At 47.9% G+C, this 22,908-nt stretch overlaps 1 protein-coding gene across 3 annotated transcripts in view; it reads left to right on the forward strand.

Annotated features, from left to right (window-relative positions):
• RALGPS1 (Ral GEF with PH domain and SH3 binding motif 1) overlaps nucleotides 1-22,908 on the forward strand; it is a 309,463-nt gene that overhangs the window by 275,263 nt on the left and 11,292 nt on the right. For 2 of the 3 annotated variants that reach the window (XM_069986819.1, XM_069986820.1), the window contains exons 13-17: nucleotides 2,418-2,544; nucleotides 5,091-5,242; nucleotides 16,869-16,920; nucleotides 18,586-18,666; nucleotides 22,837-22,893. In XM_069986819.1, coding sequence (XP_069842920.1) covers nucleotides 2,418-2,544; nucleotides 5,091-5,242; nucleotides 16,869-16,920; nucleotides 18,586-18,666; nucleotides 22,837-22,893 — 469 coding nt within the window. The remainder of the gene's footprint in view (nucleotides 1-2,417; nucleotides 2,545-5,090; nucleotides 5,243-16,868; nucleotides 16,921-18,585; nucleotides 18,667-22,836; nucleotides 22,894-22,908) is intronic. The other variant, XM_069986821.1, reaches the window with a different exon arrangement.

Genomic DNA, 22,908 nt, shown 5'->3' on the forward strand with positions numbered 1-22,908 from the left:
ATCTCCAGGAGACCAGTATCCCCATCTCCAGGGGACCAGTATCACCATCTCCAGGAGACCAGTATCCCCATCTCCAGGGGACCTGAACCTCCACCTCCAGGGGACCAGTATCACCATCTCCAGGGGACCTGAACCTCCTCCTCCACCTCCTCCAGGGGACCAGTATCCCCATCTCCAGGGGACCAGTATCACCATCTCCAGGGGACCAGTATCCCCATCTCCAGGGGACCAGTATCCCCATCTCCAGGGGACCAGTATCCCCATCTCCAGGGGACCAGTATCCCCATCTCCAGGGGACCAGTATCCCCATCTCCAGGGGACCAGTATCACCATCTCCAGGGGACCTGAACCTCCTCCTCCACCTCCTCCAGGGGATCAGTATCCCCATCTCCAGGGGACCAGTATCACCATCTCCAGGGGGGGACCAGTATCACCATGTCCAGGGGGGGACCAGTATCACCATCTCCAGGGGACCTGAACCTCCTCCTCCACCTCGAGGGGACCAGTATGACCATCTCCAGAGGACCAGTATCACCATCTCCAGGGGACCTGAACCTCCTCCTCCACCTCCAGGGGACCAGTATCACCATCTCCAGGAGACCAGTATCCCCATCTCCAGGGGACCAGTATCACCATCTCCAGGAGACCAGTATCCCCATCTCCAGGGGACCTGAACCTCCTCCTCCACCTCCAGGGTGATCTTTTAACATGCTGAAACAAAACGATCAGCACAGTGATGGTCTGCTGAGACCACTGCTCTCTCCTATGGCCCCGCAGCTCTTCACGGCTCGATGTCTGTGCGTGTAATAGCAGAGGCAGCGAGCAGAGAACGAGGAGGAAGCGAGCGCTGACCTGAAAAGTTGAGCTTTGCTTCCTCCTTAACATTGGCCCTTGTAATAAGGCTTTTATGGTCCTATTAGACAAATGGATTTTTATTGAGAAACAATCGCAAATAAGATTGTTTATCGTTAACCTGAAATTGTTCACCATAGAAGACAATATTATAGTTATTAGTTATGTTCAGTTTCTCCATCTGATCCCAGCAAATGAAGTTACGAATGTGGAATTATAGCGAACGATTATTGGGGATTTTGGTGTCAGCACCAAACAAATGATGCACCATTTCACCTTGATCATTTGATCGTTGCAAATGTCGACACAAAACAATTATCACCTAAATTGGAACAATATATCGTCCTGTGGATTAGGGCCCTTAGTCTTGTTCCATGGCTCATGGTGGAAGAAGACCTTATGAGTGATTAGTCGCCCGGTGTGTATGCGGCAAGGGCAAGTTGAACATACAGTATGCTTTTGTATGGAGATGTCAGTAGAATGGTGAAAATGGATTTACTTATATCCACACATCTTGTACTATAAAGGAGGAGGTACTATATTGTACATATTGTACTATAAAGTGAGGAGGTAGTGCCGGGGCAGCTAAGTACTTGTATATCATTTGCAATCATCCGCACATAACTTTTATTGTGGGGCAGCCATAACAGTGAAAGCCTCCTAGCTTCGCTATATGTAGAGAGCGTGTGATGACTGGATTGTGTATACTTAGCGGATAACGCTTTAAATCATAGTTCTTATTTTTCTTTGATAGCATTCAGGGTCTAGAAGAATTGCTGTGGAGTAATGACTGTCCTGTTCTGGCTTCTCTTTTAGTCTGTTGCTCCCTGTAGAGGCTTTGACTGGCGGGGCATGCTGGGAATTGTAGTTTTACAACAGCTGGAGTCGACAGTACACAGCTGTAGAGGATCCATAAAGCCATGGTAGATTGTCCTACACACACCTGACATTGTCTCAGTTGCTCTTTAGCAGCAGACTACAAGCTTCCTATCAGTAACAGCAGGAAGATCATTTGGTGTTTTGTCATCTGAAGCGTCTGTATTCTGCATAAAGTTTAGCAAACTTCGAGCTAGCTGGTTGGTCCAAACAAGTAAGATACAAACTTAGGGAGTTCTGGAAAACGTGGATACAGCTATAGGCCATACCCATGTTTTCCCGGACTCCCTAGGGCTGCATCCGCTGACCATAGATGTGTTACCAGTATCCTGCAGGTATCTCCTTATGAAGATGAAGACCCCAAAAGGCCCAACATCTCTAGGGTCACTTCTGAAAAAGAAAACAGTACGCATCATGGTTGACGACAGTCTCCACTGCTTAGATCTACTGGGTCTGGGGATGATTGTGTATATATATATATATAATATAGTAACCACAAAGAATATAAAAATATATATAGCTCTTCAGCCTCTGACTAATATCTAAGATCCCTGGAGAGTATTATTAACATATAGCCTTATTGCAATAACGTGTCTATACAATGTTACCTCTAAATCTTATAAAGACCCTTCCAGCAGCTGATGTGTAGGTGGTCTCAGTGTTTCAGTATCAGTAATCTCTGTCGTCAGGTCCATCGGAGATGACCGCTACAATGAGGTACAACAGACGACCCACGTGCCCGGACGCATCAGTGGCCACTCATCTCCCAACTCCACCCGTCTCCAGACATAGGAAGAGCCGCAGCTTAGGAAACAAGTGGGTTACGAGCGCCGTCAGAGACTCTCACGTTTTATTATTACATTTTCCTTGGTTCAGATTTTCCAGAATTTATTTAAGAACTTAATCCGGTTCTATTGACATTCAGTAAATTACAGGAAACATCTATCCTGGCCCCTTACTTGCTGCAGTATTGTCAGACTGGTTGCTTTAGGCCTGTGTTCCCCAACCTGTAGCTTTCTGACTATTGGAAAACTACAACTCCCATCATACCCTGTCAGAGCTTGATGGGAGTTGCAGATTTGGAACAGCTGGAGAGCCACAACAGGTTGGCCACCTCTGCTATAGATGCAGTCTGACAATCCTTGCAGCTTTATAGAACATATTTAGAATCACTGCTTGTGCCATTCCTGCTTTCAGGCCATGATACATCACATATACACTTGTATCTGGCAGTCTGAGTATGAGCCGTGATCTAACACACAGCAGCCGTCTCAGACACTAGAACCGTGAGGTGTGACTATTACATCTGATGCAGGACTAATGTGAATTATTCACTTTGACATTTGCTTTTGGGCTTTTAAAAAGCCTTTACCATGAAAAATAACTTGTCATAAGCAGCTACATATGTTCAGATGTTCCCGGCAGATGTAAAGCCGTTTTACATTATCCAATTATCCTCACAATGACAGTAACTTCCAGTCTTTTTATCGGAACATTTATACAGAAGGCTGAACGTGCCATGCTTCCCAATCTGTACTTGCATAGCCAGCATTACTCACTTATATATCTATAGAGCAAGTCCCTGCTAGGTGATGACTCCGCAGGAAACAACCTAATAGATTATATACTTACAAGAAAAAATCCAAATTGTATTGTTCATGTCTTTTATTGAGTGCATTGAGTAAACATCCACGGGGCAAGGAGAAAAAGTTAACTGTCGAATTCAAAACCTGTAGTTTTCCTTTTTGGGGCAATCAACTTTATCAATAATTTCCTTTAGCTAACAGTAAGATTTTCACAACTTTAATACAGGATTTTGGGCCACTCCTCCAGCAGATCTTTTTTTGTTTATCAATTTATCTGGGACGTTTTGCATGGACGGTCCTCTTCAGAATCTAGCACCACTTCAGACCTGCTCATTCTAACTCACAAACCATCTTCCTCTATAGTTTATTCCTCTATGTACTTTGGGTCTTGTTGCACCTCTGAATTCATGGCCCTAAAGAAACATTGAACTTTTTCCAAGAAGAAATGGCCAGGAATTATGTAGAAAATGTCCACAATGGCGTCCTGGCCAACAGAATAACCTTCCCTCTTCTTGCCGCCCCATGATCACCTTGATTCTTATTCTGTTTTTCTATTAGTCTGTAGCATCTTCTCAGGGTCTTTTGCTGTTAAACTTGAGTATTTTTTTTCACCCTTTCTCGAATTGCCCATTTTATTGACGTGATCTTACTAGGGCCCCTTTCCTAAGGAGAAAAGCCATATTCCTCAATTTTCTTCTTTTGTATTCAGTTTTTCCACAGTCTTTATAACGAGTCTTCAAGGCATTGTTCACACTAAGGGGTAATTCACGTGTTCTTTAATTACAGTTCGTGCAAAGACTATATGCTATTGACCGGAATTCTGGACTCTCAGCATCATCATTTATTATGATGCCAGGAGCGCTGAAAGTTTTTATATCTTCACTACAGCGGAGACAGTGTGTCAGTACAGTAGCGTGAAGATTTGAACAGTTTCAGAGCTCCTGTTCCGTAGCACATTCTCCATATTTACGGGCTGTGCACAACATGTGAATGTCCCCTAATAGTCTGTCTTGACCTGGTTTTATGTCCCTTGAATGGGTAAAGCACCCATGAACCCTGCTCTTCACATCTCGTCTCCCTAATGGCAACATTTGAGCTGCCCTTTTGCCATTTGGTCATTAATACGAAGGTTCACATATTTTTCCTTCCTGCCCTGTGGATGTTTACTCGGTGTGCTCAATAAAGGACATGAATGATACAACTGACTGTGTTATCACTTGACTACATTGTCAAAACAATAGGACCAGTTTTTATAAGTAACAAACCTAGAAATCCAGGTAATTTCAAAAGGTCAGTATGCTGTATAGATATATCTGTATCATACATCACCTAGGAAGGATTTGTTCTAAAGGTGTATCTTGTCTAGTGTACAGTAGAGCAATATCCCAGATCCTTTTGGGATCATCTGCTCAAGAACATATGTAATATCTATGGGCCACCTGTAGCCAGTATGGGCCCCACACTCCCTATACCCTATGTCCCTGTACCCTATTTATCCAGATAAGGAAGGTGTGAGTGTAATTCGCTAGATGCACAGGATATATCCTGGAGTATATACCCATCATCCAGCACATGTATTCATGGCCTCCTGGCAGATAGTGACAGATTCTGAGCCGTTTTTTCAGATTTTCCTTTTATTTAGTGACCACAGATTTGATTTATACATTGACTTTTTTGCTCATTTGCCGCCTCATTCATGAACATGTGTGAAATGAATGGAATTTCTCTGCCGTACCATAAAGCACCTATCTGGCTTCTCTCTCCTCATGTATCCAGCGTGATGTGTCAGTTCAGTGTTGTTGAAAGTAAGAGTGCCACATTTCCATCAGAGAAACAGCGCCACCTGCTGGACGACAGCGTCCTAGAGTCCCAGAGCCCAGCGAAGAACAATACACAGACGTCAGTGTTTACCAATGGCATTTCCATAGGTAAGTGCTTATTGTGCATTTCTCTTCCAAGCTTCTCATTTCTTCCACATTCTGCAGCTTTTCTCATCTCTCTTTTGTCGTTGATGCATTGATTTATCCGTAGCTGAAGCTAGACCAGTTCTCATGGGTAGGAAGTATTGCTACACACCATACTAGGGGTTATAGTGATTATATTTTGTATACAATTATCAATAACTGTGATTAAATACAAGGTTCCCTGGTCCACCACATAAAGCATACTGTGTAAGGTGAAATAACCTGTAGCTCCAGCTCTTTGTAAGTTCACGTAGTAAGACACAGTACTAGCACTGCCCGGCCCACCATAGGCTGTGTTCACACGAGGAGTATAATCACTAATTCAGTTTGGACACTTAGGGGTGCTACTCTCCATTAAACCCACTCCTGGGTTTGGCTTCAAATCTTTGGCAGATAATCTGTCGTCAGATCTGTTGGTGGAATAGGGCCTTAAGTCCATGTAAAAACTTCAAAAAAGAAAGCTGAGAGGCACTCGCCATTCCGTGTCATTTATTGATCTTCAGAAATATGTAGAAGATGGCACTTCAGTCGCGGTGGTGCTCGAAGTGAGAAAATGTTCAATTATTAGGAAGAGCCCGGCACTCACCAAGTAAATTATGCTTCTTTATTGTAGTGTAGCAAACATATGGTACAAGGACACGTTTTGGCCAAGCATGGCTTTCATCAGCTTAGGGGTGTACACCCCTAAGCTGATGAAGGCCATGCTTGGCCAAAATGTGTCCTTGTACCATATGTTTGCTACACTACAATAAAGAAGCATAATTTACTTGGTGAGTGCCGGGCTCTTCCTAATATCTGAACATTTATTGATCTTCGGCATAAAACAAACAGTCCATGCTAGCAGACCACGCGGACGCCATTCACCTCACCAAAGTGTGACAGCAGTTTCGCATGTGTTCACATGCTTCTATAGAAACTGGACTTTTTTATTGCCGAAGATCAATTAATGACACGGAATTGTGAGTGCCTCTCAGCTTTTTTCTTTGAAGTTTCTCCTTGGTAAGTGTGTGCCTGATGTGGGTCCCTATCACGTGAAAAACACTGTTACAGCTCTTAATACGTCCCTATATTCTCCAGGGCGTATAATTAAATGCTGTGGGTGTTACTTATATGTCCCAAAAATACTACTTTGTAAAACTTACCCATCTAGTCATGTGGTCGGTTCGGAGCTCCAAAGTAATCATGGCTGGCGGGAAATCTTGATGGCAATCACACCTCCCTGGGAGCATCGCCATATAGGAGCTGGCAGCATCACACAGGGCCGTCCACGAGCACAGACACTGCCAGGGAGGCGTGCAAGACTTCCCGCCATCCGTGACTACCTAGGAGCTCCGGACTGACCCTGTATAAGTAACGCTCACAGGAACAGTGTTGGGGCACATAGGGACGTATTTAGATCTGTAACAGAGTCTTTAGCCGGATTGGTTCCCTTTAAAGGGGAATTAATAATATTGAATGTAATGTTTTGGCCTTGCTTCCCTGTTACAGTTGTACCGGAGGCCAATCCTCATATTAGGTGAAAGAACAAATAGTTTTAGATTTCCTGCTTCAGTTATGTAAGCTTCATGCTTGTTGTAGGGTCGCTGTGGTGGCATCGATAGCCTAATGCCAACCACACGTACAGGCCATGTCTCCAGATTCCCATAAACGTCATGCTCAGATCATCTGAGTGTGCGGCTGCTGGCATGGTATGTTGTGGGCATGCTGTACTATTATGGATGGCGATAACATACTGGGGGCCTTTTTACTGCTGCCATTGAACATTTAATACTGGCCTCCAGTATGTGATCGCCATCCATAAAAGGATATATATATATATATATTTATATTGGCTGACAGTAAAGATCAGCGAAACAACGATATTAATGAAGCTAAGCGATTTGTTGTGCTCGGCCATGGGTTTGTCAGTTGGCTGCCTTTGAACTCTGCACCTTGAAAAGCTGGATGCCGTCCAAGGAAACTACTACTCCCAGGACTACATCCAGCTTTCCCTTTCACCCAAAGCAGAGTTCAAAGATGGCTGGTATAAGGAAGTGATTAGCTTTGTTAATACTGTCGTCTTGCTCATCTGTAGCTGAAAGCTTTCCCTCCTATATTGCCCATACACATGGGGAGAAGGCAGCAACTTATCTCCATAAGAACAAAAGGATTGGGCAGTTAAAATCCAACATGCCTGACATGAGTTGGGATGCCTCCATATACAGTGGGGAAAATAAGTATTTGATACAATGACAATTTTGGTAGTTTTCCCACGTACACAGAATGAGAAGAATTTTTATTGTAGCTACACATCAGCTCTGTTAAATCAAGAAAATCACATTGTAGGATATATAAATAATTATTCTGCATTTTATTACATGTAATAAGTATTTCATACAATACAGTAATATTTAGTACAGAAACCTTTGTTTGCAGTTATAGAGGTCAGACGTTTCCTGTAGTTCTTGACCAGGTTTGCAGACACTGCAGCAGCAGGGATTGTGTCCCGCTCCTCCATAGAGATCTACTCCACATCCTTTAGGTTTCTGGGCTGTCGCTGGGCAACATTGAGTTTCAGCTCCCTCCAAGGATTTTCTCTTTGGTTTAGGTGTGGAGACTGGCTAGGCCACCTCGGAGTGCTTCTTATGGAGTTTCCCTGGCTGTGTGTTTCAGGTCATTGTCATGTTGGAAGACACAGCCACGACCCATCTACAATGCTCTTACTGAGGGAAGGAGGTTGTTGGCCAAAATCTCACGATACATGGCCCCAGCCATCCCCCCTTCAATACGAAAGGCGCTGTACTACTACTTCTAACAAACAAAGGGGACTGGACATATGCTGGCGAGAGCAGGGAGACCTTTTGTGCCTTACAGGATTTTAATCCATAAAGCTGTAGTATTCCATGGGCCGACTAGGGCCCGATAATAATTGTAAACGAGCGCTGATCTGCTAGATTGGCGCTCGTTTACTGGGCCTATGAAATCCTGATAATCGTTTAACAAGGGCTGTATGGACATCGTTACCGAGCAAGAGCGCAAGAGGAGCCCTGCAGCATGGATAGGCAATGTATTCTGTTTGCTAATCGTCAGCCGCCGGCCATGCACCGCTATTCCACGTAGTGATGCGCGGTCGGCACCCAACAATTATAGGTCTGAACCTATATCAACGATTAGCCGATGATCGCTGTCATCGGCTGATCGTTGTGTTTATTACACAGAACGATAATCGGCTGGATAGGACCTATTCGGTCAATTATCGTTCCGTGTAATAGGGCCCTTACTAACGGTAATCTTTGAGACTGTGGTCCCAGCTCTCTTCAGGTTAAAAAAAAAACAGAAAACATTGACATATTATGGTTGGAATCTTGGTGTTCAAACCTCCACCGATCAATAGAATGAGACGAGAGCAATTTAAATTGCTTGTATAACCGGCTATAAAGGCTTTCTGACAGTGCTCCCACTATACAGGATCACAGCGTTACTGTAGCGGGTGTCAGGGCCCGTCCTCCTGCGGCAGAGAGAACCAGCACGGGTGTCAGGGCCCGTCCTCCTGCGGCAGAGAGAACCAGCACGGGTGTCAGGGCCCGTCCTCCTGCGGCATAGAGAACCAGCACGGGTGTCAGGGCCCGTCCTACTGCGGCAGAGAGAACCAGCACAGGTGTCAGGGCCCGTCCTCCTGCGGCAGAGAGAACCAGCACGGGTGTCAGGGCCCGTCCTCCTGCGGCATAGAGAACCAGCACGGGTGTCAGGGCCCGTCGTCCTGCATCAGAGAGAACCAGCACGGGTGTCAGGGCCCATCCTCCTGCGGCATAGAGAACCAGCACGGGTGTCAGGGCCCTTCCTCCTGCGGCAAAGAGAACCAGCACGGGTGTCAGGGCCCGTCCTCCTGCGGCATAGAGAACCAGCACGGGTGTCAGGGCCCGTCGTCCTGCATCAGAGAGAACCAGCACGGGTGTCAGGGCCCGTCCTCCTGCGGCATAGAGAACCAGCACGGGTGTCGGGGCCCGTCCTCCTGCGGCTGAGAGAACCAGCACGGGTGTCAGGGCCCGTCCTCCTGCGGCTGAGAGAACCAGCACGGGTTTCAGGGCCCATCCTCCTGCGGCTGAGAGAACCAGCACGGGTGTCAGGGCCCGTCCTCCTGCGGCAGAGAGAACCAGCACGGGTGTCAGAGCCCGTCCTCCTGCGGCATAGAGAACCAGCACGGGTGTCAGGGCCCGTTGTCCTGCATCAGAGAGAACCAGCACGGGTGTCAGGGCCCGTCCTCCTGCGGCATAGAGAACCAGCACGGGTGTCAGGGCCCGTCCTCCTGCGGCATAGAGAACCAGCACGGGTGTCAGGGCCCGTCCTCCTGCGGCATAGAGAACCAGCACGGGTGTCAGGGCCCGTCCTACTGCGGCAGAGAGAACCAGCACAGGTGTCAGGGCCCGTCCTCCTGCGGCATAGAGAACCAGCACGGGTGTCAGGGCCCGTCGTCCTGCATCAGAGAGAACCAGCACGGGTGTCAGGGCCCGTCCTCCTGCGGCATAGAGAACCAGCACGGGTGTCAGGGCCCGTCCTACTGCGGCAGAGAGAACCAGCACAGGTGTCAGGGCCCGTCCTCCTGCGGCATAGAGAACCAGCACGGGTGTCAGGGCCCGTCGTCCTGCATCAGAGAGAAACAGCACGGGTGTCCGGGCCCGTCCTCCTGCGGTATAGAGAACCAGCACGGGTGTCAGGGCCCGTCCTCCTGCGGCATAGAGAACCAGCACGGGTGTCGGGGCCCGTCCTCCTGCGGCTGAGAGAACCAGCACGGGTGTCGGGGCCCGTCCTCCTGCGGCTGAGAGAACCAGCACGGGTTTCAGGGCCCGTCCTCCTGCGGCTGAGAGAACCAGCATGGGTGTCAGGGCCCGTCCTCCTGCAGTACAGAGAACCAGCACGGGTGTCAGGGCCCATCCTCCTGCGGCATAGAGAACCAGCACGGGTGTCAGGGCCCGTCCTCCTGCGGCATAGAGAACCAGCACGGGTGTCAGGGCCCGTCCTACTGCGGCAGAGAGAACCAGCACAGGTGTCAGGGCCCGTCCTCCTGCGGCATAGAGAACCAGCACGGGTGTCAGGGCCCGTCGTCCTGCATCAGAGAGAACCAGCACGGGTGTCCGGGCCCGTCCTCCTGCGGCATAGAGAACCAGCACGGGTGTCAGGGCCCGTCCTCCTGCGGCATAGAGAACCAGCACGGGTGTCAGGGCCCGTCCTCTTGCGGCAAAGAGAACCAGCACGGGTGTCGGGGCCCGTCCTCCTGCGGCTGAGAGAACCAGCACGGGTTTCAGGGCCCGTCCTCCTGCGGCTGAGAGAACCAGCACGGGTGTCAGGGCCCGTCCTCCTGCAGTACAGAGAACCAGCACGGGTGTCAGGGCCCATCCTCCTGCGGCATAGAGAACCAGCACGGGTGTCAGGGCCCATCCTCCTGCGGCTGAGAGAACCAGCACGGGTGTCAGAGCCCGTCCTCCTGCGGCATAGAGAACCAGCACGGGTGTCAGGGCCCGTCGTCCTGCATCAGAGAGAACCAGCACGGGTGTCAGGGCCCGTCCTCCTGCGGCATAGAGAACCAGCACGGGTGTCAGGGCCCGTCCTCCTGCGGCATAGAGAACCAGCACGGGTGTCAGGGCCCGTCGTCCTGCATCAGAGAGAACCAGCACGGGTGTCCGGCGGCATAGAGAACCAGCACGGGTGTCAGGGCCCGTCCTCCTGCGGCATAGAGAACCAGCACGGGTGTCAGGGCCCGTCCTCCTGCGGCTGAGAGAACCAGCACGGGTGTCAGGGCCCGTCCTCCTGCGGCAGAGAGAACCAGCACGGGTGTCAGGGCCAGTCCTCCTGCGGTATAGAGAACCAGCACGGGTGTCAGGGCCCGTCGTCCTGCATCAGAGAGAACCAGCACTGGTGTCAGGGCCCGTCGTCCTGCATCAGAGAGAACCAGCACGGGTGTCAGGGCCCGTCCTCCTGCGGCATAGAGAACCAGCACGGGTGTCAGGGCCCGTCCTCTTGCGGCAAAGAGAACCAGCACGGGTGTCAGGGCCCGTCGTCCTGCATCATAGAGAACCAGCACGGGTGTCAGGGCCCGTCCTCCTGCGGCATAGAGAACCAGCACGGGTGTCAGGGCCCGTCCTCTTGCGGCAAAGAGAACCAGCACGGGTGTCAGGGCCCGTCGTCCTGCATCAGAGAGAACCAGCACGGGTGTCAGGGCCCGTCCTCCTGCGGCATAAAGAACCAGCACAGGTGTCAGGGCCTGTCCTCCTGCGGCATAGAGAACCAGCACGGGTGTCAGGGCCCGTCTCCCTGCGGCTGAGAGAACCAGCACGGGTGTCAGGGCCCGTCCTCCTGCGGCATAAAGAACCAGCACAGGTGTCAGGGCCCGTCCTCCTGCGGCATAGAGAACCAGCACGGGTGTCAGGGCCCGTCTCCCTGCGGCTGAGAGAACCAGCACGGGTGTCAGGGCCCGTCCTCCTGCGGCTGAGAGAACCAGCAAGGGTGTCAGGGCCCGTCCTCCTGCGGCTGAGAGAACCAGCACGGGTGTCAGGGCCCATCCTCCTGCAGCATAGAGAACCAGCACGGGTGTCAGGGCCCGTCCTCCTGCGGCATAGAGAACCAGCACGGGTGTCAGGGCCCGTCCTCCTGCGGCATAGAGAACCAGCACGGGTGTCAGGGCCCGTCCTCCTGCGGCATAGAGAACCAGCACGGGTGTCAGGGCCCGTCCTCCTGCGGCTGAGAGAACCAGCACGGGTGTCAGGGCCCATCCTCCTGCAGCATAGAGAACCAGCACGGGTGTCAGGGCCCGTCCTCCTGCGGCATAGAGAACCAGCACGGGTGTCAGGGCCCGTCCTCCTGCAGCATAGAGAACCAGCACGGGTGTCAGGGCCCGTCCTCCTGCGGCATAGAGAACCAGCACGGGTGTCAGGGCCCATCCTCCTGCGGCATAGAGAACCAGCACGGGTGTCAGGGCCCATCCTCCTGCGGCATAGAGAACCAGCACGGGTGTCAGGGCCCGTCCTCCTGCGGCTGAGAGAACCAGCACGGGTGTCAGGGCCCGTCCAGGGTTATTTCCGCTCCCTCCAGTCGCTGGTGACCCAGTTCTTTTCAGTCCCTTATACCCCAAGCAGTGTAACCAGACACTTAGATCATGAAGGTCAGGACGCAGAGGCGGGTGTGTTATGTAAGGTGCTGGGTGATACACCATTACCTCAGAGATGACTGTCACACTGTAATTCTCCGGCTGATGACAGGTGTAAGGAGGATGGAGGAGAGGTGAAGTGTCAGCAAGTATAAGAATAACCTAACACCCCATAGGAGAACGCCAGATGTTATATACTCTCCACTAATCTGCTTACTTCTATAATAGCTTTCCTTATATCTTCTGAAAGTTATGACCGAATGACAACTCTTCATGCCAGGTCCATCATATTAAGTAAGGTTCCCATAGTCCAGCCGCTTATACAGTATCTGTCAGAGCTATTCCTCCAGGCCCCATACACATGCATGCTCAGTTTGGTTGGGTGTACATGTGTTCCGAATGACGAGGGGTGAAGCCGGTCATTCACATTAACATGAGAAAAGTTCAATTCGCATACACAGAGTAATACACGAACCTAAATGATGATGAGTGATGAGTTCTAGATTCTCCATCAAAAAAAAAAAAATTTGTGAAGTGGGTTGGGATTTCATCAAATAAAATTTTATTTTATTTTTTTGCTACAGTATATTCAGGTTTGTTATTTAGATGTACTATATAGAGAAAGCATTGGGAGCAGCCATCATCCTGGACTGGTGACCTGAGGTTTATTGGTAACACATCGCCCCCCGCAGGTTACTCCAGCCAGCCCTGTGATGACAAGAAGACTTCCATGTAAATAGTAATCATTAGACAGACATGACGGAGTGACTATTTCTATACCCGCCTGGCGCTGACGTCCGTGTCTCTCTGTAGATGTCATGTGTATTACCTGAATGATACAGAACTGGTCATTCACTCTCCTGAATGCCAACCTTATGCTGCTGCGGGTCCCTGGGGAGAAGGAATCTCTCACCGCGAGCTGCCGACAGCCCATCACCCGAACCCAAACAGAGGTGCAGGAGACGCTGAGTGCAGGCAGACACATCCCTCATACCTGACCACAGGGATTTATACTGTGAATATGGGCCCGGCAGGCAGAGAAGAGGGCGACGTATCTGAGATAAATGTTTATCTGTGTAATGAAATGAATAGCGCCCCTTCTGGACAGATGTTGCACTACACGTCATAGAGAACTGTAGACATCACAGAATGTTAGCGTTCTAGTGGAATGACTGGACCAGGTACCCATCTGTACAGCCACTCTCACATAAGTGTAAAATGGCACGACGGCCAGTCTAATCGTCCGAGCTGACATTCTCACAGATCAGGTTGAGTCTCTAGACCTGCTGGCAAGCCCGGCTCTACATGTGTTGGGATAGGCAACGGTCACATATACTGTACATGGTATAGTTTGATGGCTGCCACTTGGTGGCATCCATTATACATAGGGTCCAATGGTAAAAAAAAAAAGTACACCACACTGATCCAGATCATTGGAATAGTGAGGAGGTCTGAATGGAGACCACAGTGTCTGCTGTTGGGGGTCAATAGATCTGTTTAACACGTGCTGAGACCTTGCCTGTCTTTTGTGTTAAAACAGACTTGGTTGGACGTGCAATATAACATGATGAATCTGAGTGACGCTTGTGTGAAAGCCTTAGGGCCTTAATCCACAGGACGCTTATCGTGCAGAAAATCGTTATATCGTTCGAATTTAAACGATAATGGTCCCGTGTAATAGAGCCTTAATTGGACCCTTATGTGGGCACTGGTTATACTACTATGTACATGTGATGTATGAAGATTCTTTACAAGGATTTTCCATTATATGATATGTCTCCTCTGATCAGCAGCCGTGATGTCGCTACCTTGTGGACCGCTGGTGGAAATGGTGATTAAGACCACAAGTAAATATAATAGAGTTCCATTGTCCTGCCTCCAGCACAGTAATAGATCATTGTTCTCCTATTGTTATCCTTCTCTGATGATGTTTGTCTGTGAAGCCTGGGGTGTCAGTGAGAATCTGGCTATTATTTTCTGTGTGGGTGATAGGACACTATTATAGTGATTACAGACAGTAGTTCCGGTCCTCTCAGAGACTCTCTGCATTTATGTGTCGTATAGTAAGTGACCACCAGCTCGGTGCCCAATGAGGAACCCTGTGGAGAATTACTGCTGCCTCCTATAACACCCAGTAATGTTCTCCCCTGACCACAAGCTGTTGCAAAACTACAATTCCCAGCCTGTTCTGATGGCTGAAGTTGAAGTTTTGCAGCAGTGAACACTAACCACACATTACTATAAGCTTGTTAGTCAGCGGATGAGTCTGGGACTGTCAGATGGGAGACATTACAGATGTTACATATGGATGATGGGAAGAGAGAGTATACTCCACTGTAATCGTTCCATTATGTGAGTACATGGTCCTGCCAGACACCATCTCATCTACTGCCAGAGGAACCAACGCAATCTGGGATACATGATATGTGGTGCAGAGGTGCATCATACTCCTGGTGTATTTATTAGAGTCACATCAGTGATCAGTGCACTACAAATATGCACTACAAATAATAGTATAATAGAATTGTATGATAGCCATGTTCACTGGTCAGATCTGTTTGGGGTTGTAGTGATCTATCTATATGTATTATAATAGAATAGTATTATCTATATCTATATGTATTATAATAGAATTGTATTATTGTGATCTTGACCAGTCATCAGTGGTGGTTGCAGTATTCTCCATATAGAAGACTGCACTGGTCAGGTGATGGTGAGGGTTGTAGTGTTCTCCATATAGAAGACTGTGCACTGGTCAGGTGATGGTGAGGGTTGTAGTGTTCTCCATATAGAAGACTGCACTGGTCAGGTCATGGTGAGGGTTGTAGTATTCTCCATATAGAAGACTGCACTGGTCAGGTCATGGTGAGGGTTGTAGTATTCTCCATATAGAAGACTGCACTGGTCAGGTCATGGTGAGGGTTGTAGTGTTCTCCATATAGAAGACTGCACTGGTCAGGTCATGGTGAGGGTTGTAGTGTTCTCCATATAGAAGACTGCACTGGTCAGGTGATGGTGAGGGTTGTAGTGTTCTCCATATAGAAGACTGTGCACTGGTCAGGTGATGGTGAGGGTTGTAGTGTTCTCCATATAGAAGACTGCACTGGTCAGGTCATGGTGAGGGTTGTAGTATTCTCCATATAGAAGACTGCACTGGTCAGGTCATGGTGAGGGTTGTAGTATTCTCCATATAGAAGACTGCACTGGTCATGTCATGGTGAGGGTTGTAGTATTCTCCATATAGAAGACTGCACTGGTCAGGTCATGGTGAGGGTTGTAGTGTTCTCCATATAGAAGACTGTGCACTGGTCAGGTGATGGTAAGGGTTGTAGTGTTCTCCATATAGAAGACTGTGCACTGGTCAGGTGATGGTAAGGGTTGTAGTATTCTCCATATAGAAGACTGCACTGGTCAGGTCATGGTGAGGGTTGTAGTGTTCTCCATATAGAAGACTGCACTGGTCAGGTCATGGTGAGGGTTGTAGTGTTCTCCATATAGAAGACTGCACTGGTCAGGTGATGGTGAGGGTTGTAGTGTTCTCCATATAGAAGACTGTGCACTGGTCAGGTGATGGTGAGGGTTGTAGTGTTCTCCATATAGAAGACTGCACTGGTCAGGTCATGGTGAGGGTTGTAGTATTCTCCATATAGAAGACTGCACTGGTCAGGTCATGGTGAGGGTTGTAGTATTCTCCATATAGAAGACTGCACTGGTCATGTCATGGTGAGGGTTGTAGTATTCTCCATATAGAAGACTGCACTGGTCAGGTCATGGTGAGGGTTGTAGTGTTCTCCATATAGAAGACTGTGCACTGGTCAGGTGATGGTAAGGGTTGTAGTGTTCTCCATATAGAAGACTGTGCACTGGTCAGGTGATGGTAAGGGTTGTAGTATTCTCCATATAGAAGACTGCACTGGTCAGGTCATGGTGAGGGTTGTAGTGTTCTCCATATAGAAGGCTGCACTGGTCATGTCATGGTGAGGGTTGTAGTATTCTCCATATAGAAGACTGCACTGGTCAGGTCATGGTGAGGATTGTAGTATTCTCCATATAGAAGACTGCACTGGTCAGGTGATGGTGAGGGTTGTAGTGTTCTCCATATAGAAGACTGTGCACTGGTCAGGTCATGGTGAGGGTTGTAGTGTTCTCCATATAGAAGACTGCACTGGTCATGTCATGGTGAGGGTTGTAGTATTCTCCATATAGAAGACTGCACTGGTCAGGTCATGGTGAGGATTGTAGTATTCTCCATATAGAAGACTGCACTGGTCAGGTGATGGTGAGGGTTGTAGTGTTCTCCATATAGAAGACTGTGCACTGGTCAGGTCATGGTGAGGGTTGTAGTGTTCTCCATATAGAAGACTGTGCACTGGTCAGGTGATGGTGAGGGTTGTAGTGTTCTATGCATAGTGTGTGTTATCAGTAAAGTTTGTCGCCTATTTTAGTCCATGTCTCTCTCTTGTCTTGTAGGCAGCAGCGAGAGTTCAGAGTTCAGTGAGGAGGTGTCTTCTGTCCTTGACAGGTGAGTCTCTTGTGTTATTTCCTATATACTCATATAATTATGTGACTTAAGATGCAAATGGATTATTAAAAACAATAAACGCATAAAATGCATCCCCCACGTAGATCCAAAGAACACAGGGTTTAAATCTCATCCATCCTAACTTCCCCTCTAACACTAGATAGATGGTTCTCTGCATGAGGCCGCAGCATCATCGCTCTCACATCTAGATTGTTCTGTGTTCTGTTTGTGTTCAGTGTTTTCTGTCCTTAAAGCCATAGATTCCCATTATTTAGCTGCCTTGGAGTTTTTCTTTGTTGTCCAGAGTTACAAACCAGTACAAACCTTTGTTGTATCCCAGAGAGACATTACACAGGCTCTTCTCCTTCATCTGCTTACACCTACACGGCCATAGGTAACCTACATAGACATGCCTGGGTGCTTCCCCATATGTCTAAATCATTTGCCTTGTGGGTGGAAGCAGCTATAAGGAAGTGACCACTAAAATCACCACAAAAGAGGACGACTCCTAGTTGGGCCCTCCCACCTTGTTTCCTGGACCCCCAGCCCCTCTGGCCTGTTTGTGGCAGCTGGAGGTAGTCAGAAAGCCGAGAACAGCCAGCTGGCACATAGCACAGTAACTCGCATTGACTCCAATGAAAGTTGTGTAAACATTGTTGCACCTTGAGCAACCAGATGATGTAGTTATGGAGCCTCCACAGCTCGCAATGCTATGCCTTTTACCCAGCTCCCATTGGAGTCCATTTGAGTTCCTGATCTCCCATTCCTATTTTGCTGACTACCTCCAACAGCCACAAACAGGCCAGAGGGGCGCAGGGGTACAAAATGGAAGGGCACCAAACATTGGGTGAAAATCAGCCAAACCCACAGATCATGGCAGGAATGGATGAACATCTGATGTGTATGGGGGTCTCCCAAGTGGTTCCTTATGGCAGGACGATTGGACATGTTGAAATTCAATGTCTGATCCTTTGGTTCTTGAGGCTGATAAGCGGCTTATTCCACTTGTCCCATTGGGAACACACGTTCGATTGACTGACCCAAGCATGCATGTGTATAGAGGAGAGGAGCAGCTGGTTTAAGACGGGTACAGATCATATGCCCCTATAGTTCTATAGGAATACATATATAATGCAGCACAAGACACAAGCGGATTTTCTTTTAGTCCCATATGGAAGCATATAACTTATTGGATGTAGTGGTGGATTTACACCCCGGTCTGCATGGGTTCTCCTCTTTTTGCATAATCGATGCCTGCCTCTTTTTACCCCCTGGGGGTAACTTGCGGTGCAATGTCATGAACAGTGTCAGGTGCCCTTTAAATATTAGTGTACTACTGGCTATAGGGACATCAATATGCTGGCTCCAGGATACTGAGCATTCTTAGTGTGCCAATATATTGTACAGACAGCCAGTTATCTATGGAGAGAAAGCAATGACCCCTTGAGATGTAAATGACTTTATAGGTCATGTTTTATACTATCCAATAATACCGCTATATATAGCAAGTGAATAACCTAGTACGTGGTATACGGCGAGGCTGGACCTTCCCTTGAGGGTAGCTCGGGGCAGCCCTGTAGTACTGTTATATGCATATAGCTGCATGTTACTTGGGTATGCTTTTTCTTGCACGGTGTTCGAACTCATGTTTAAATTTGCAAACAGGGGTCGTATGTATGCCACGCTGGGTCCCAACTGGAGGGTCCCGGTACGGAACTCTCCCAGGAGTCGAAGCTGTGTGTACAGGTACATATAGGTGGTGGGTCTATCCTCTTCAATGAGTAAAGACTTAAAGTGCACCTTCATACAACAGGAGAAGCCATTTTTTAACCTGAACCATATACAGAGTAACCTCATGCCTCTGTCATTACACTACACCTATTGCTTCAGCTCAAACAATGGCTGCCTCCCATATGTGTAATCTTCTCGACCTCTTTTTCAAATTGCATGCTGTTACTATCCCAATCTGAACTTTCTGTAGTAAAATTATATACTATATATTTATACTGTATATGTATTCTCTACGCCTATACTGTGTGTTGCTTTATTTACAGTGATCACATACATAGAAGTCATAGAGCTCAAATACAAGGGAAATTGCTATCTGGATATCCTGGAATACCGGGAATAAAGGGCACATTTTATCCAAGGGTTTATATAAGATGGATAAGGGCTCTGCCAATAGTAACATGTTCCAATAAAAGTCCTTTACATGGGGAGATTATTGGCCTGTGTCGGCTTATATCATTGTTGGTCAGCGGCACATCTCTGTGTAAACAGGATAGTGATGCAAGTAAAGGGCTGGACGACCATTATGTCCTGTAAAAGCCTCCTTCCTCGTGTGAGTACTGATCTGTGAGATCATACCAGGCATTGGTCTGCACACATGGAAAGACCCTAAAGCTGGCCTATACACCTTCAATAATTGGCAGAGCCATTCGGCCATCAGTTTGACCCACCACCAGTCCACCCCATACACAGGAACGTATGGCACAGCTGAGCGTTCCTGTATTCTCTGTGGGGAGGGGTAAGCTAGAGCCAGATCACTCTGGCTAAGGCTTATCTCTCCCAGAACAATGGGGTCAGGTGGTAATTTTTCATCATCCCTGACTCCCTATAACCACCAACAGCATCTGTCAGTAGTCATTCAGGAGAGCCCCACACACCTTATAGTAATATCCGACACCTATGCAATCAGCAGATAAGGCCAGCAAAAGTATAACATGTATGGGGACCTTTGCAATTAAAGAGGTTGTCCAGGATAAAACATACAGGATAGGCCATCAAAATCAGCAGTGTGCTGGCTCCACTGGCAGTCAGCTGTTCATTGTCCGCACTACAGTGAGAAAAGAGCGGGAAGTAGTTGGCTTCGTTCGTTCCCTGTGTAGTATTGTAGTTCACAGACACTGCTGCTACACAGGGAGCTGAGCCAAGTGCTTGTGGCTCCATTCACACTGTAGTGCGGACACCAAACAGCTGATGGCCAGGTGAGCCGGGGGTCAGCATCCTGTGGATAGGCTATGAATTGTTTTATCCTGGATAACCCGGAAAGGACTACTTCATCTTTGTGCAAAGTCTAATGTGAGGAGCAGGTAATAGCTGCTATATCAGCACAATCCGCCACATCACTGGGTTTTTTAACAAGTTTAATTTGTAATTTTTCCAATGTATATTTTAATTACAAAAAAACAGCAAAATAAACAAAAAATTCACAAACTGAAGGTGTCTTCTAGAGATGAGCGAATTACTGATCTCAACAAACCAAAGCTTTTTGATCAGCGCTCCACTCATCAAGCCCGTCGGCTTTCACCGTTGCTCCGCCACCTGATGCTCCACCCAGGGTGCGGGGGAAAAGCTGGATCCAATCCTGGGAAACTGGGAGAAGATTTCCAGGATTGGATCCAGCTGTGCCCGGCTTCCTGGGAGGAGTGGCAGGGAGTGGAGCAGCGATGAAAGCCGGCGGGCTTGATGAGTGGAGCGCTGATTGAGATCAGTTATTCGCTCATCTATAGTGTCTTCCCTGACGTGCGGCACATTTATTATATGGAGACTTTTAGACTATGTTTACACATGGCATTCTGCTCAGTATTTGTGGAAAAAATTTGACTGATAGAGAACAATTATAATGGAAAGACATGCACAGTTTCAACCCATGCATAAAACAAGGGGGTGTGGCTTATTGGAAAGGGGTGTGACTTGGTAGGAAAGGGGTGTGGTTTTAAGGTGCCTCTAAGCTCCAAAAATTGTACCAGTTTTGCCATAAGTAAGTGAATAGTTAGTCTAAATTCAGACCAGTCTAAAGATGGATCAGGTTTATCAAACAGCTGATAGACTGGACAGTGTAAAAATGCAGCAGATATAAGTTTACACTGCCTAGGTTTTAGAGAGTAGATCTGCCCCATTGAGTTTATAAACTTTAAAGCAAAGAACAGATCCTTAGAATGGGAGCTTTCCGTTGGGTGTAGTAGTTACAGGTCGCAGAGGTCAGGGTCACACAAGTACCTTGCTTTTTCCATACATTTTTTTTTTCATGTGTTCTAGTGACCACAACCCAGATCAGTATAGAACTTTCTGGGGATGTAAGTTTAGTATTATTATATCAGCTGTAAAATACTAAGGAGATCCTCGAAGCCTGACCTTTTGGTGGCCATGAGGACTGGAATCGAGACGCACTGGTATAGAGATCTGGGGACTGAGACAGAAACGTTATAAGTTATCAGAGTTAGAAGCTTAGTACAGCCGAGTCCTGACAACTCTCTAATGTGATGTTCCTGTTGTGTTTTATTCAGTTTTTTCATCAATGTGATTGTAATACTGAGAGGTGTACCAGTCACATTGTATATGGTGGCCAATGGGAACATGGCTGTCTCCTCTGCCATAGTCTTCACAATCTCGACCACACCTAACCCTCTGTTCTGTCCTCACCTACCAGTAGTCAGTCCTTGTCCTGTATGTTTTGTCGCTGACCATATTGTGACACAAGTCTGTGGTCTGTTGTCTGATCTCTTTACAGTATATAATATGTAGATATGTTTCACATTTGACTTCCAGCAAGAAGAATAATGCTTGTTATTAACCCATTACGCTGCTCTGCATGGTGTGGTGGATATATTCTATGGATCGGGTCTCCCCATGCCGAGCATGTCGTGTTTTATCCAGGTTGTAAGTTCCCTCTATGGTTCGGTTATGTCTATTGAAGACAATGAGGGAAAAAAAGTTTATTTTGTTTTTGGAATAATCTGATTATGAGCCGCTCTGCAGACAATGTTCAGGAATAAGGAACATGACAAGAGATGAAGGTGGTGACTCGGCCTCCAGATTCCCCCGATCTCAATCTGATTCATAATCTGTGGGATGTGCTGGAGAATCAAGTCAGATCCATGGTTCAAAGCATTACAACAGAAATGTACACAATATAAGGCCAGGCATATTTGTTTTCAATGTTATGGCTGATAGGTTTATGTACTAAAAGCTATGGCTTGAAGATGATCCAGGTCACAGGCGTCTCCTCCCCTACAAGCTGAGCCGTAGATGAGGGAGGCCGGCTCAGCACACAAAGGTGGCTCTAAGGGTGCGTGCACACTACGGAATTGTCGCGTATAACCCGCGGCGTATTCCGTCGCTCATTCCCGCACGCGGCGGCGCGCTTTTCCGTCCATGCCATAGACACTATTCTGTGCGCGGGCGGATTCTGCGTTCTGTCAAAAGAATTGACATGTCAATTCTTTCGACGAAACGCGGAATCCGCCCATGCAAAGAATAGTATATATGGCACGAGTTCCCAGCACGCCGCCGCGTGCGGGGACGAGCGACGGATTACGCCGCGGGTTATACGCGGCAATTCCGTAGTGTGCATGCACCCTAAGCCCTAGCTCACTCCAAGCTCTCTCCTGTGGGTTGTAGAAAGACTGTTTGTTGGGCTTCTCACATTGGAGAACAAACACCAGTGCCTGTCGGTGACATGGGGAGAACAAATGGTCACCAGCTGTGTGTGTGGACCTTAAGAAAAAAAAAAAAAATCGATATTTTGGAGTTTCTAGGGTTTACACACACACACACACACACACACACACACACACACCTTCCGGGGCCTTGAGAATAGATCTGTATAATGGCCGTCCGTGCAGCACTATATATTTTATTTTTTGTTGAAAGGCTGAAAAGTGATGGATCCGGTGGTGTTTACTAATAGAGTATAACAACCACCAGCCAATACCTGTGACTCGTCCCATTGACATTAGCGTTTCCTATTATAGAGAAGATGAGATCCCTGGTGATTTTGTTTTCCTTGTGTCACCGACAGGAAGCAATAGGAGGATCAGCCTGTTAGGATGTGTTTTATGTCATTGTGATGTCTACTAAAGTGTTGAGGTGCAGCCTCTGTAGCGCACATGTATTGTGTATTCTCTCTTTCAGCTCCACACGCTCTGAACGTACCAGTGCCTGGATACAGACGGGAGTGGCCAGGGGCCGGTGAGTGGGAGTCCA

The sequence above is a fragment of the Dendropsophus ebraccatus genome, chromosome 10, assembly GCF_027789765.1.
Source record: "Dendropsophus ebraccatus isolate aDenEbr1 chromosome 10, aDenEbr1.pat, whole genome shotgun sequence".
In the NCBI taxonomy this organism is placed as follows: Eukaryota; Metazoa; Chordata; class Amphibia; order Anura; family Hylidae; genus Dendropsophus; species Dendropsophus ebraccatus.